The sequence below is a fragment of the Diadema antillarum genome, unplaced genomic scaffold (assembly GCF_040938485.1).
Source record: "Diadema antillarum isolate AM-2024a unplaced genomic scaffold, OU_Dant_1.0 seq00000081_RagTag, whole genome shotgun sequence".
NCBI classification, from domain to species: domain Eukaryota; kingdom Metazoa; phylum Echinodermata; class Echinoidea; order Diadematoida; family Diadematidae; genus Diadema; species Diadema antillarum.
The window spans coordinates 2,150,543-2,166,762 of NW_027271174.1; the positions used below are offsets into that span (position 1 = coordinate 2,150,543).

General features: G+C 39.2%; 1 protein-coding gene across 1 annotated transcript in view; it reads right to left on the reverse strand.

The window, feature by feature from the left end:
* Positions 1–2,498: 2,498 nt before the first annotated feature.
* The window catches only part of LOC139726199 (DNA-directed RNA polymerases I, II, and III subunit RPABC3-like), a 90,099-nt gene continuing 76,377 nt past the window's right edge, over positions 2,499–16,220 (reverse strand). The window contains exon 4 of the mRNA XM_071637269.1: positions 2,499–3,201. Coding sequence (XP_071493370.1) covers positions 3,084–3,201 — 118 coding nt within the window. The 3' untranslated portion in view covers positions 2,499–3,083. The remainder of the gene's footprint in view (positions 3,202–16,220) is intronic.

Consider the following 16,220-nt stretch of genomic DNA (forward strand, 5'->3'; position numbering starts at 1 on the left):
AATTGCAGAAAATTATCTGTTAACAAACAAAAAATAAATAAATATGCACATAGCAATCTGCTTTTTGGCCATCCTTATCCATTTTGCCTCAAGTTGGACTTATAGGCCAGAAATATTATTCTTTTCAAATACTTTAGCATGAACCATTGCAGTATTAGAAAGTCAGATATGAAAGAGATGTTTATTTCACTACATTTCCATTTATATTCCTTGAATAGGGTGAACATTTTTATTATGTTTCTGGTTTAAAAAATGGAGACAATCCGAATAACACCACCAGCAAAATGCATTTAGATGCAAACTTTTGGTTACTAATCAAATTAAAAGTCACAATATCACAGGAATGGTATAAGTAGAATACTGCATTTCAAAGACTAGATTTTGTGTGTTGCTTTTGTTTCTGTTGTCTGTGAGAACATCATTTGAAGGATGAGTAATGTCCATCTTATCTGGTAGTGATAAATATACCCGTGTCTTAAATTCTTACCTATGCCTTCAATGTGCATTATTTCTCAAAGCTGTCCTCGGGGAATAATGTCATATACACTAAGGCACAGCTAAGATATTTATCATGAAGGAGACAACACTTTTATTAACACCACTTTACCTTATTCTATCTTTGTGCGTTCCCACAATGCATTGCAAGCACATGACTACATCCTGTGAGCACATGTACCTCTCACATGCAAATGCACTGAATACACTGCACAGTCTCTTTCACACACTCAATCTACAACATGTAGTTATACACACAGAGGCAACTGCACAGATATGTAAGCTTCACAATGCAGGAAATTTCATTTTCCTCGCACAACTTTTATTTTACAAAACACTTGGTACATTCCCAAAGTCCATGATTCAGACTTGAAATCTACACGTATTTACATATTTACAAACCAATGATTCCAAAATGAATTATACAATACCACCCCAAAATCTTGTTTAAAAAAAAAAAAAGGTAGAATAATACACGTCCAGAATTCATTGGGAGAGACATAAAATAAAGAACTGATATGATCCTGTCATATACTGTATTCTGTATTAATTTACCTGAGCAGGGGAGATATACATGCCCATTCTAAAGCCCCCTAAACTGTGGTTGATTGACAAAGTTGATTTAAATACTGGGTCAAAATGAAGTTAAGATCTTCTTTGATTTCTTCCACTGTAACCAGTAACCAGTGACATGAATGAGAAAGATTTCTAAATTGGTCCCTCAATTACCTATTATATTCTGGGAACTTGGTACACTTTGGAATAAACAATTTTCAATAATCTTACAAAGAAGCCAGTGTGTATGTGTGTGTGAGTGAGGGGGGGGGGGACTGTCTCATTCTTGCTTCCAATTTCATGTTCTAACAATACATATTCAATGCATCTTGGGTATGCTCATATTATCCTTAGAATCAACAAGGATTTTCTCTCTAGAGGTCTAAAAAAAATCCACTTATCTTTAACAACAACATGAGACTAGTGGGTGAGGAATGAAAAAAAGATTATATGCTGATACTCTCTAATATTCAAGGTTCTTTTCCCTGAAAACCCAATATTAGAATCAGTTCTCTGTACATTGAAAAAACAGTGAACTCTAGCAGAATGTAATGCACTTGTTTGATTTTCAATAGCTTAAAGCCTGTTTTTCCTCATACAAGCATTCAAAGTACATAACTTCATATCAATGAATGCCACATAAATACCACTCATATTTATACAACTCAAAGTAAAACATTCTTTATTTAAAGAGCTGTGTTTGTTGCCAGACATGTTAAATGCAGCATGTGTTGGCAAAAACGCAGACATGTACCAAGAGACTTCAAGTATGTACTGCCCATATTGGCGAAGACTGTTTTAAGTAAATACAGTTGCATGTTTCTATAACACAAGAATCCTGGAGGTGAATTCAAAATGTTGAGACAACATAGTAAAAATAGCTCTACATTCAACAAAACCCTGCTAATTCTGTCTTTGGAAGGGAATGAAACACTTTCAGGTTGACTAAGTTGTCAAGAGAAGTCTGCAAATTCATCAAATTGAAAATAGATTGAAACCGTAAATGATCTTTCACACTTTTCAGCAATATTACTCAATGCAAGCTGACTGTGTATTTTTCTCTTTTTATCCCGTTTGAGGACGAGTCCCGAGTATACTTGGGCAAGTATCTATGGAAAATGCATGTTGTAGCAAACTCTGCCTATCCACAACGGGTTACGCATCACATATTAGTTTCTGGTGAAATATTGTTTACAAATATCACTTTAAAAAGTTTGGTGAAAATCATGGGGTTTTAAAGAAGAAGCTGAAAATGTAAAACATTTACACATGCACAATGATCGATGTACTTGGACGCCGGATGACGAGTTAAAAAGGGAAAACAATGAAATGAGGCCATTTCCCCAGTAGCAGAGTTTTAAAGGTGGTGTTTAAGGTGGCTCATGAACTGATTTAAACTCATGAACACAATTGAGGTGTAACCAAAAAAAAAAATCTTTTTTCTTGTTGAGTGGTAGGGATCAAAACATTGGAGTAGATCTGCAGACCGAAGTCTACCACATCCAAAAGATCATCCATACATTTAGAACTTATTTGTTATAGTCATCTTCTGGGCTTATACCATGGTTCCTCTTCAAACCATCATCAACACCACAACTCTAGTGTCCTACCAGGGCAGAGGCATCAAAATCAATGTCAACCATAGTTTACCATGATCACATCAGCATGAGACCCAAAGTCAGATGGGTTTTGGTCCAGGAATCCCTCCTTTCATAACTGATGGACTTGCTTAGGGATTCTCCTCATATGTCTTTTGGTATTGTGTCTGACACAGAAATGACAAGTAATATATAGTTTGTATTTGTGATAAAGATTCACTGCATCTACAAGCAATTTAGAAGGTCCGTCTATCTTTATCAAATGTTGCAAAAATATGTTTTTGAACATATTTCTTTCACTACTATATCCTGCCCTTCTGTCGATCCATCTGTAGTCAGACTCTCGGTTGTTTCTTCTTTCTCTATTCCTTCTTCTCATTCTCTCACTCACACTCTCTCTCCATCTCTCTCTGCCGAGTCACTGCAAGAAGGTCCTTAGAAGGCCAGTTTCTTGATGAGGAGGTACACTTGTTGGTTGAGCTCCACCCCGTGGAGGTTGTTGGCGTCGCCCTGCAACCGCATCAGCAGGCCTCCGTAGGAGATGTAGGCCGACCTGGAGACGGGTAGAGAGAGAGAGAAGAAAGGGAGAGGGTCAGTTAGCTGTGGGTTTGCATAATTATTTCTTTTATGCATCTCAGAACAGAAGCTAATACTGTAAAACTGTAAAACCAGAAATTTTCAGCTGCATGAAACTTCTGTGAATTTCACAAGGAGCCAAGTTCCGCGAAAGTAAAATGCACATAAAAGTGTTTGTCTACAAAATGCACTGAATTGCAGTTGCAATTCGCCGAAGTTTCATGCCAGAAATGTTTCTGGTTTTACAGTAACTCTACTAAAGACAAGTATCTAGGATGAGAGACAAAGTATGATAATTGGTAATCTGCTTGTAGAAAACATAAAATGATAGATTACAAATGAACTGTAAACCACCTCATATGTACATATTGCGTTCTACTTGCTATGCTTTCTATGTTTTTTGTTGTTGTTTTTACTCTGTTGTAAAAGAACAAAAGGATATGAATGAGTGAACAGAGTCAACGTATCCAAGCTCTACTCCCTTTGATAGGAACAGAACCAGAACTGAGGAGAAGATTTGATTTCAGGGGTCACTAGCAAGGTCCAACAAATTCCCAGAAATTCCCTGCCACCTTTCAACCCTGGCTCTTCTCAGAACTATGAAAAAGTTTCTTGTTTTCCCCAAACCCACCCTCTCACTTTTCCCCCTTGCGACACCCCTGGGACCACAGAGGGCACTTGACTTTGGGGCCTTGGCGGGCTGGGAGAAACCAGGTTACCCAGGGCAACTGGCATAACATTACCGGTACATTAACCCTTTGTGTGGGAGTCCCATACAATAATGACAGGATGTGTAAACCTTGACCTTCATAGGTATAACACTGTCTCAAGCATTGAAAACAAGGAGGGAAAACAGAAGCTTAGTTAGTGATTGTTCTGATATGACAGGTTGCTCCAATCCCCATGGCAACAAAACACATATGAATATCACATGGAAACAAAGGCTGCCATGACTTCAAAGTTTTCCACGAACAAACATAAAAGAGGCAATAACCATGACAATGAAATCCTCAGCAATTGATGGCCAGTTAAAGAATGCAGCAGGCAACTCCCAGTCAAGTGCATGATGTACAGAGACACACACCACCTGCCATTCCAACCACAAGCACAGTGGCACCATTACTGCAGTAATAACACCATGAAGATGTCCCATTGCCTTCCCAACTATCATCACAATATCCCTTAACCCATTGAGCACGGGCTGATTTTGCTAGTACAACATGCACTTCCCGTAGACAATTACCGAAGTATACTCGGGGACTCGTCTCCAACGGGTTAAGGTCATGTATGATAGACATCTTATAATTATGCCTCTCAAAAACAACCACATTATATACCACGTTTACTGCAATTTTGATAAAAAGGGATGTCTACAACCATACATAACTGTTTTTAAACTCGGCCAAACTCGATCTAACCAAAAAATGTTAGTTGTAAATCCTATTGTCAAATACAAAAATGGGATGCACTGCATACAAAAAAAGTCACATATTATAACATGCATAGCATTATTCATAAAGAAGAATGAATCATTGGACATCAACGTCTTTGTAGCCCTCCATACATGGTTATAATCTTTGCGTCATTCACTCCAGAATGAACTAGTCTATAGAATTGCATACAAAATGTTCATCAGAATGATGAACATTGAATCATGAATTTATTCCTCTTTGATGATTCTGCCTTTCAGAGACGCCCAAAATTCTGTATGTACAATATGTCGCAAACAAAATTTCAGCCGCACTATAATGAAAGTGAATAATATATAAGGTGGCACGATTTAATAACCTGGGAAGCGGGGAAGAAGAAGAAGAGGGAGGAAAAAAAAGGATAGCGTCTATTCCTTCTTAGCTGATGACTAATATGTGGGATCACCTCCGCCACGTTATTTCTGTTTGTAATCTCGTGACCCCCTTCTGGCTGCCCTCATAATGGCCATACGGGCGCGAGTCGGCATTCATCACCAGTTCAGGTCATGTGACTTCAGAAATGAGCAAGCTCTCTTACACTCCCCCCCCCCCCCCTTCTCTCTCTTACTCGAATGATCCCCAATGGCATCGGGAGGCTAGGGGGAAGACTCCGCGAGCCAAATGGTCAGCAAAAGCACCAAGTTCAGTCGCTAGTATGATCTTTGCTGGCTGCAAGACTCTATCATACACTACAGGCAATGCTTTTACTTTTTGGAACAAAACATCATTTCCAAAGGTGCCCTCATGTTTGGAACTTTATTTCAGCATTCTCTTTTTGTCATTGCCTTCACCCAGAGACAACCTTTACCATACACATTCAACAGCCGTGATATAGAAAATCAAACCTATTGAGCCAAGAGGTGTTTTATATGAACTGTAATCCCCAAATGACCCGAATTTGGCAAAGAGGGATTTAATGACATCTTCATTTTTCAGGTAAAATTGTCGGTAAGTGCAATATGTCCATCTCTGCTGTTCTTATAACTAAAGAGCTAAGACCACATTGCACACCTTATCTTCATTAGTCAGTTAGTAACCATCGATAATAGAGAAATACATGTGACCGTAGTAAACTTTACACAAAAAGAAGAAAAAAAAGATAAGAAAATGAAGGAGAAGTCAAACAATGAGAGAAAAAAAGAGAAGGTTAATAATAAGGATAAAAGAGAGCCAGGGTCACAAGCATTTGTAATGTGCATGCTAAATTTAGGGGCATCATGTTTATTAGCATCTTAATTTGTTTAAATGTTAAAAATGCAGCTGCATTTATGAATGCCACTCCCCAGTACTTCCACTGCTGTTAATTTTAGTCACGCAGAACAATTTCTGTGCATGGTGCATATCGTTAATATCATGCGATTATTCATTGCTGCTCTTGACTATTGTTCTGTGGCTAACTGGCCCGCCCCTCTGGAGCAAAATCATCCTTTATCTGTTTGATGTACAAAAAAATTCTTTTTATATGTTGATAAATGTTGCAACTTACATAATTATACATAACTCACTGTCTTGTCACGTACAATGAAAGATAGAGGCGTGAAATTAATCGGAAATGATGACTAAGAAATGTTCTTGCTCCCTCGATCCTCGCAGACTTTCGATTCAGCGAGTCAACATACATTATAGGCGTTACTCATCGAAAGCACACAGAAAGCCTCTCCCACCGATGAACGACTTATTTTGCCGTAAATAAAATACGCTCTCTTCTTTCTCCGTCTCTGTCCTTTTAAGGCCCCTTCCTTTACTCTCACTCATGTCTGCGATAAAATTATTCCCTTGTCCACTCCTCTCTCTTTCCCTGAATCCACCCATCCATCCATCCGTTCCTTTCTTCTGGATTATGGTCAGTGTCCACCTCAACAAAAAACTAATTTCCTATTGATTCTTCCATATGCTTTCATCATCACTCTTTCTTTCTATCTGTCCTTCTCCTTCCTCTTCCTGCTCCTCCATCTTTTCTTCCTCATTCACCATCCTTCCTTCACATAATTTTCTTCACGCCTTTTTCCCTCATGCCTGTCAAGGCTTTGCATATATATATATTTTTCGTTCTGTCTATCTTTTCCCATGTTCTTCCACTTAATTCTCTCTCCTAATCCCTTCTTCTATCCTTCCTCTTCCTCTGTCTCTCTATCTGTCTCTCCATTAAGCTGTTCCTGACCCTTTGCATTCTTGTCTGACCCCAACTTAGTGTCTCCCTTTTCTTTTCCTACATAATCTTCTGTCACATACATTTAGCCCGCAATTTTAACATTGCTTCTCATTATAAATTACAATTGAGGTCACACATGGAATGGCCAGTGCTGATACCAAAATCACGAGTTCTGTGTGTGTGTGTGTGTGTGTGTGTGTGTGTGTGTGTGTGTGAGTATTATGTGCTACAAGAATTTACCCTCTCCATTCACTTGGAGTCTTGTGGTAATTTTTGTAAGCCATCATGAAAGAGGCACAATCCGAGGTCTTATCTCCTCCAATAAGTTGTCCTCACACACACACTGTCATTGTATTTCTGGTAATAGTCCACTTTTTTTCCCCCACAATGTACGTGCAGAAGGCATATGTAAGATTTCATAATTCAAAGAAAATAGGTTCCAGCAAACTACCGATGTGTTGGACTATGAACAAAGTCTTTATTCATTTCTTTGAACTTTTTATCTCATCTGCGAGTATTATGTGCAAACGAGTTACAATATGCTAAACAAATAACACAATGATAATGTAAAAATTTTGCCATTTGCTCCTTTTCATGAAATGGTTGCCATTTTAAATCACTGTGCTGTTAAATCTCAGTTTGAGATCCCCCATGACAGTTTGCATACGAATATTGCAGCTTTTAACAAACCCGTCATCCAAATCACTATCACTAGACCTTTCTCCCATCCCACCGTGCACCATCCCATCCCCACGACATCTCGTCTCCCCGACTCCCTCCCCGCAGACCCAGTGATTCATCTCCAGTCAATCTCCTTGGAGCGGCTCATCACCCCTCATCCCATTCTCCATGGTTGCCTAGCGCCCCGGATGATGTCATTCCTCAGTCATACCGCCAAATATATCGATGATGTCACGACTGGTCATCCGACCATTCATTACTCAAACGCCTCTCTAATGCGGCCTCGATTCTTCTCAGGCCAGCATTACTCTCATCGCTCCTTTAATAGGCCTATAGATGCCTATTTTTCACTAATTTCCTATCCTTTTTGTCTCAAATTATCAACTATACGTGAATGTTTATGCGTGTATTATTAATCAATCTACTCGCTAATCTCTGTAGAGGTCATTGCCTCCTGTCAATTTGTGTGTGTGTGTGTGTGTGTGTTCATCTACAGATGCCTGTGAATTTCTTGGTCAGTTTGATTCATAGTGCTTTTTTTCTATCCTAACCTTTTTTCTCCCTTACTCTCACATACACACACACACACACACACACACACACACTCACTCTCTCTCTCTCTCTTTCTAAGTACATTGTATTACGTACACACACATACACATATACATACACATATTTATGTACATGAAATATTCTTTATCTACATACATTTCCCCCCTTAACTATCTACCTACCTGCTTACCTAACCATGCATCTTTCTTCCTATCTATCTATCTACCTCAATATCTATCTGTCTATCTATCTATCTTTCTATCTGTCTGTCTGTCTATCTATCTATCTATCGTTCTATCGTTCTACCTCTACATGTGTCTATCACCATGATACCCTCTCCAATAGAAGAGATACAGGGATGAATCAGGCGCCAGTGGTAGAGACTATCTGGCAATCCCAGCTATCTAGATCACACTATTAACCCTGCGAGAAGAGAGTGACAGTAATTAGCCATGAAACCAAGAACATGGTGATATTTTCCCCACTTCATTTACCAACTAATCAGTATCATCTGGGTGATAATTTCATTTCAAAATTTGCACTATTTTAACGAGGGGTTGGAGAGAAAATAGACAACTGGTTGGATGTCAATGCACCTCAGTGATACATCATAGTGGTGAACTTGTTTCATGAATGTTATCATCCTGAACGCATTTCTCTCTGTGACAGACAATTGTGTTATGTTCTGGGTTTTTTTGTTTTTTTTCAATATTCAAAAAGACAGGGTGCTGGACATGAGACTAGTATACATACTAATTTCATGACTAAGCTATGTCCACTACAAGAGAAATCAATGTGTTTCAGAAGTCTCCTATTTCTCTTTGAGTGCCCACTCTTTTCTATATTTGAACTGTCTTAAAACATATTTATGTAAAACTAAGTGCCAAAGAATATGTGGACGTGCTGAATACTTATGAAATGTATCATCATGGAGAGGAATTTATTAGTTTTTGTTCAAACCCTTTAATATTTCATACAATTAGGGATACTGAAGAACAAGGAAAATGTGCCCCAATACCTGGGCTAATCATTACATACTGATGCCTTTATCAGACAAAACATTGGTAGAGAGGGCTAACAGATTTGATCAGGGGGCAATCAAACTTTGGATGCCTTTGCGGGATGCAGACTGCTACCATGTATGTACCCATGGTTACCAAGAAGACAATACACAGCCTGTCTCAGACATTGCTCTGACCACAAATCAAGGAAAATTCTAGAAGGAGAGGAGGAGGAGGAGGAGGGGAGGACTTTTCTGATATTTAAAGAAGATGATGAGGGTGATGATGCAGGGGCCCCTGATGTCTTCATCATACCAAACAGATACCGCACAGCATCACCGAATCCGGCCTTCCTCATCATCTTTGCGGTTATGGTGTCCTAAATCGCTCACTGCTGACTCACTGGCCACACAGAGCACCGGGCAGAGGGGGGCAGACCCGGCCAGTACCAAGCTATTGACGGGGCATGTAGAAGGGGGCTAAGATTGTACCATGAAGCAATAGGGGAGGGAGATGAAACTTGTGAACTGCCCTTTATAAAAAAGGAAAGAATGTTCCTTCACTGGAGGTCGCAACATACATTGTACACATACACACATGCACAATTCTTTCCATAGTATACTCCAGAACACAATAAACTTTATCCAATATGACAAAATTACTGCATCTAGGCTAAACTAATTTTCTTTTCAATGAAGTCACTTAAAGTGAGGTCTATTCATAATTTGTTTTTTTGAATATACATTGTATTTCTGAAGGACTATTCTACAGTGAGATGAAAGCCAACCATATACTGTCCAAGAAATGTGGTTTATGATATGAAATACAGGAATGGCTACACATGGCTTGCTTCCTCTTTGTAATCATATATAGCATATCATGTAATAATCTAAGCAAATATTCCATTACCAAGACATTGCAATATTTGCAGCCTTACTTCCCTCATTACATCTCGCACATGCAAACCTACTCAAACTCATTTTTTTCCCCCCAGAACAAGTCTGAGCATGCCTTATCAATCATAACTTGGCACCTCATTCTTTCAAGGGTGCTATTAATTCAACACTTTATTGTATCACCTCTAAAGTTCAAACAAGACAAAAACTTTGCGGATCTGAAGACCCAAACAAGATAGTGATGTAGAAGATGTTAATGAGGACCCTATGACAATGCCCTGATATACAGTCGGTTCCTTTAAAGGCCTCAATAAAAACACAGAAAGAGACTGGAAAAAAATATACTCAAGCACAAAAAGACCAAAGACTGGACAGAATGTCGAAAAATACAGCAAAGGAGAGACAAAGATGTAATGGGGATGATGGTCATAGATCCACCATATATTCAGATATTGACTGATACGTGACTATTGACTGATACATGAATATTGACTGACAGGCGACAAGAAGGCATGTGTCTGGTATGCAGGCCTATCCCACATGATTAGATAATCTAGTATCATGGCAGAATGGCTTATGAACTGTTCTCCAGCCGCAAACAATATCATCCTTGGGACTCCTCCGTCTCAAGACTACCGGTCTCGTTGTCTTTGTGGGTCCTCCAGTGGTGATTTAAAACTTCTTCCTGGGGCCCTGCAGCAAGCTGGTTGGTGATTGGTCAGTGGAACAACCAGCTAACTACACTGCCGAAGGAAGACAGCCAATCAGCAATCAGCTTACAGACTGAAGACATGCCACAGGCAGGTTGGGAAGAGTCGTCATTTCTTTTAGCTCAAACTCCACGAGAGGACATCAACTAGGCCTATATGGTGAGATTCAGACATGACAATGTACTGGCCACTTCCCCCTAGCTGCACAAAAACTGGTAGAGGTTATTCCCTGAAAAGCGTCACTGTCAAATGTGACATGCTGTTATCACCTGTACAAATCCTAACTGCGCTTCTTCCAACAAAAAAAGAAACAGAAAAAAAAACCCAAAAACAAAATGAAGAGTCACAAACATGACAATTCCTTTATTTTTAAGATGATGTGAAAAATGTTTGGTCTAAAACCATCACAAAAATTTTGGGTTTGCTAGAACATCCATTGCAGAACAATTCTAGTCACAAGTTCCCATTCTAACATTCTCCCTACTTTCTTAAAGCCCTCCCCCCCCCCCCCACCATCAAAATCTACCCGAGCTTTGTACACAGCAATCACAGTGATCATCCGGCGCTTCTCAGCCAGACCGTAGAATGCAGCCGAAAGCCGGAGAGCTGAGGGTTTTTATAGCTGCAGGACACGTGGCCGATTACTCATTCCTTATATACTGAGGAGGAGCAGGGATTTGCCCAGACTCGCCGCAGCGAGCTGGCCTGCGTGTGTGTACATGCCCCTCTCGGTCACATACCCTTGTGTTACTCCTGAATGCAGAACAAAGTCCACAAAGGGCTTCTAAATCATTTCCATCTCCCTCCCCCCCCCCTTCTAAAAGATATCTTTTGGCCTGGGTAAATCCTTTATTTGCTTCGCATAAAAGTGCATTCATTCCCTCATTCAATACATCTCCACTTGCCAAGCTATTCTTCATTCACGAAAAGTGTGCTCTAATCAGAGAGGCATCCGATCAGAACAATGCCCTCACTGTTTTGTTTTTTGGACCCGAGCCACACGTACAGTATCACTGGTGCAGGAAGCCACAATGTTGCATGTCACGAATGTATCAAGAATGTTGCATGCCATGAATATATAAAGAATGTTGCATGGCAGGGCAAACAATTGATCTCTCTGCCTGCCCCACCATCAAATGAGAGGAGATGATTGACACATGATTGATCAGTACATTCCACTCATTTCCCAGTTTAACCAACTCACTGCAGTGAACATTGTTTCTTAGGACTGTTTACATTGATATTGGAAGGATCTTTATAAAGTATACTAGCTAATAAAATTGCAAACTACAAGTGATGATATATGGAAAGTGTGAGCAAAATAGAAATAAGTGATGAAAAAACAATGAATTAATTTTCATAAATGTCTATAGCATAATTGCCCACATCCAAAGATACAGTGGCATACTTTAAAGAATTTTAGACTATCTTGTTCCAGTTTATCCTCATCTTTTGATTTAGTTGCCCTCCCCCCCTCCCTGTAATCCTAATACACTACTATGGAAGGCATCACCCTCAAAGACAAAGAGGACAAAAACAATAAAAAACAAACAAACAAGGAAACAAAGGAACAACAGATACCAACCATGGCGTGAATGAATGAAAAGCAAGGGATGGAAGGAAGACTATCAACCTCATAAAGAAGGGCATGCTGGTTTATGTTATTTATTTCTGTTAGCACAATGGTATAAGAAGGGGAAGTCAGATTGTAGGTATTACATTAAGGTGATGACAAAGACAAAATTTACATGCAGCTTGAGTACTCTACAGCACTTCTTCCGCTATCCCAATTTACACTGCAATTTGCTAGTATGCATCACTTTTTTTTCCTGCTGAGAGCTTATCTTAATGCCACAGAAAAATCTTGATAAAAATCTTTGATACAACTTAATAACTTATGTGAAATTATTCTATTTCCTGCACCGAAATGAACGGTCATCTTATTCTTTCTCAAAAACAAATTTGATAACAATGCATACTGTCTAATTCAATTTACTCATCACCATATGAAAATACATATCTTGCCAAAATTCAACCTGATTATTTCTTGCAATTTTTTGAAGAGACCAGCCCAAACTGTCCTCCTTTTTTTATAGCATTTGCTGTGGAACATCCAACCAAAGAGCCCCCTATTGTTTTAAATTAGACTATTCTCTCTCCGGTTGCCATTGTCTAAGACTATAAATCACCATGTGTAATAGCCCCTTTGTACACTGACGCTGCAGCATGAAAATATATTATTGATGAAAGCTGTGAGAGAAAAAAGGCAGAGTGGACTTACCCCGCCCTCACCAAAGGACAAAGGGTCATTATTTATTGGCACAGTCGGAATATATATTGCTGATATCATTCAGGCTAATGGGAAAGAGTGTTATCAGCTATTCACAGCCAGCATGGGTGAGTTGGGGGCCCTTATCAATATTACAGAGGGCGGGGTGATATCATGCTATGTCATGGGGGGGGGGGGGGGGAGAGAGATGAAGACTATATTTCTCTCTCTCTCTCTCACTGCAAACAATGTATGGCTTGAAAAGAAGCCAAAGTTCTGAGCAATTTTAGAGTCTTTTGTAAAACAGTCTTCATGAGCATACTTAAAAGTTTGTGTGTCCCATTTACAGCCCTGAAAATGAAAAGATTCCTTTCATAAGCTGGTATATTATACAGGTAGGTAATTTAGACCTTTCCACTGAACAACAAAACTGAAAATGTGTTTAAATGTGATGTGAGAGGGAATAAATACCATGGATTTCCAGTGAATTTATTTAGACCCTGAAAAAATTCCAACCATTCTTTTCTGTATATAAGGGGACACATTCTAAATTGACATGATTTTATTAATTTGTTTGATTGTGTCCCCCCCCCCCCCAACTCTGGGGTGTATTACCATAATCATACTTTCTCTCTACATCTCTCTCTTTCTCTTCAACTTGTTACAAACATTCAGGTGAGCAAAAATCAAAGATGAATATTTTCCAGATAATATGAAAAGAATCACCATGATATTCTAACCGCTTGTAAGTACACACAGAAGGTGAGGTTAAAGAGGGGTTATAGGGATGAGGTAGTTAAGAGTTAGAGAGCAACACACTTGTAAGCAAACCAATCAGGAAGACCCCAACAGACAATGCTAAGCAGGGCTTTTACATTTAAAGAAAAAAATTTCACTGTATCTGCTACAAGTTTTAAAGCATGAGCCTGGAACACAGACTACTAAATTGAGAAAAACGGAACAGGAAATGAAGAAGTATGCCACTAATTATGTAGCAAAGGCAGACTGATACAGGAAGTTTGATCCCTTATGTCCAGAAATCAACCTTGTGCTAGAGATAAATCAATTCAGGGGGTCTTTATAATACAGATGTTTGTGAATCCAAAGGTGTGCTAGGCTTGGTTCAAGGCTGCTATCTTTTCATGCATACAAAAATATGTGCCAATCCCATCCTTTTTCACAGAGCAAATAATTCAATTCTTCTTCTATACTGTTTTATCAGACAACCATAGTTAAGTTTTCTGGATGCTTGGAATACCTTTCAAAAACCAATGTTTATGACGATCGAATGCACTATAAAATGGTTCACTAACAGATAATGAGAAAAAAAAATAACGACAATGTACATTTGTAGTCGATTTACAGAGAAGTCGGCTTAAATGCATCAATGGCTTCAAAACAATTGGAAATTTGTTTTTTATCAGTGTGTCATTTTGCAAATAAAAAGAGATTACTTTAAACCTTCATCATCTCACTCTCTGTGACAAAGTGAAAAAAATGCATTATTGCCATGGACGATCTATGGATGATCTAGGTTGCAACGGACAACCTTACATGTACTTAATGGTAAGAAAATGCTTTAAGGCCCACTTGTAACAAGACAAACACACAGAACGGGGTGAGCAAAATTTCATTTGAACCGGACGACGATGACACAGGCGAGACCTGTTGTAATGTCGTTCTTGACGGCAGCTCTGAAATCACCGATAAAAACCAGCAGATGTATTCACAGTCTCTGACGGCTCACGTGAGAATAGCACATGCTGGTCTTTTCGGTGAACAGAAAACTGGGCAGAGATAGGACGAAAGATGGCGGGAGCTGGCGACACAAAAGCAGGAATTCTTTCTAGAATTAGTCATGGACTTGTCTTCGTCAGTGAAAATGCTGACAACAGACACACACAAAAAAGAATGTTTTGACTGTAAAAAAAAGAGAAAATATAAACAAATACACTGACAGCAACAATAGAGCTATCACACATACTATCTCTTGCAAAGAAGCAGCTGGATAGGATGCTATTATTCACACACCCACACACACAGAGTAGCATAGAGTTGACAGTGTTAATGCCCTAGTGCAGGCCTGTGAGCTTGAAAGAGAAAATACTGACGCACGTACATGTATGTTGCAGGCATACTACCATTTTCACCTCTGTGAATATAAAAGATGGGCTATTCAAGATAAAATGAGCACCATGGATAGTTCCTTTCCATTGGGTTCTGAACAGATGTATGAATTAGACAGAAATATTTGTGCAATGCGGAACAAAGAGGTTGATTCTGTCCACACCGACAAACGAAGATGAAAAATGACAAAGAGGACTTGTACCAAGGCTATTCAGCCAATACGAAGCTCTCTGAAAATGTGAGCCTTTGACTAAAGACAATCCTCCCCGTGGGAATGCACTTTGAACACACCAAGAAAAGGTCTGAGGTGGCTGATAACAAAGCTAGTCAGGTGCAAATGGTCTGGGGGAACCCCCTGATTTTCAAGGGGCGTGGCTTGATGATGTCATACATTGGAATGCTGGCGCTGCCTGAGTAGCAGAAGGTGATGGCCCTAGTCTCATCTCTGCAGACCCCTTATACTGTTTCTAAGCATGACACCCAGAATGATCAAAAAATGGCTCCAGATGATACAAGGCAGATGAATTTTGTTTGAATTCACTACGTGAACTTTGATTGCCGGTTTGCAACTTGCAGATGTGTCACAGAAATTATAAATATCACTATGGAAAGCTAAGAACTGGGTCTGCGAATAATGCCTCCGAGCAAGGGTGTGTTCAGAATAACAGCCATAGGGTCATAGTGTTACCCATTCAGAAGCAGAGTAAGAGAAAGAGAAAGAGAGACAAAGAATAAGGAAGAAGAATGAGGATGGGAAGTAAGAGAAAAAGGCATATTATATGTACCCTTGCACTCTATTTTCATGGAAATCTGTGAGGCACTGTGAGAAATTGAAGCAAAAATGCTGAAGTAAAAACAGACAAAAACACCCAACAAAATATAAAAGGGTTATCATATTCACCTAACAGACTATACTACAATGTACTTCTCTACAACAAAATAATACTGCTTGGATCCTATCATGCAATATCATGAGGTAGGGTTTACGAGATACATGTTGTATATTGTGGATGAAAACAAATACCTGGTACCATTTTCACCCTGCGGTACCAAAAGCAAACTACCCTTCACACTTATAGAGCTTTTTGACAATAAGAACACACAGAACCCACTACATCTCAAGAAACTAAGGCCTGGTG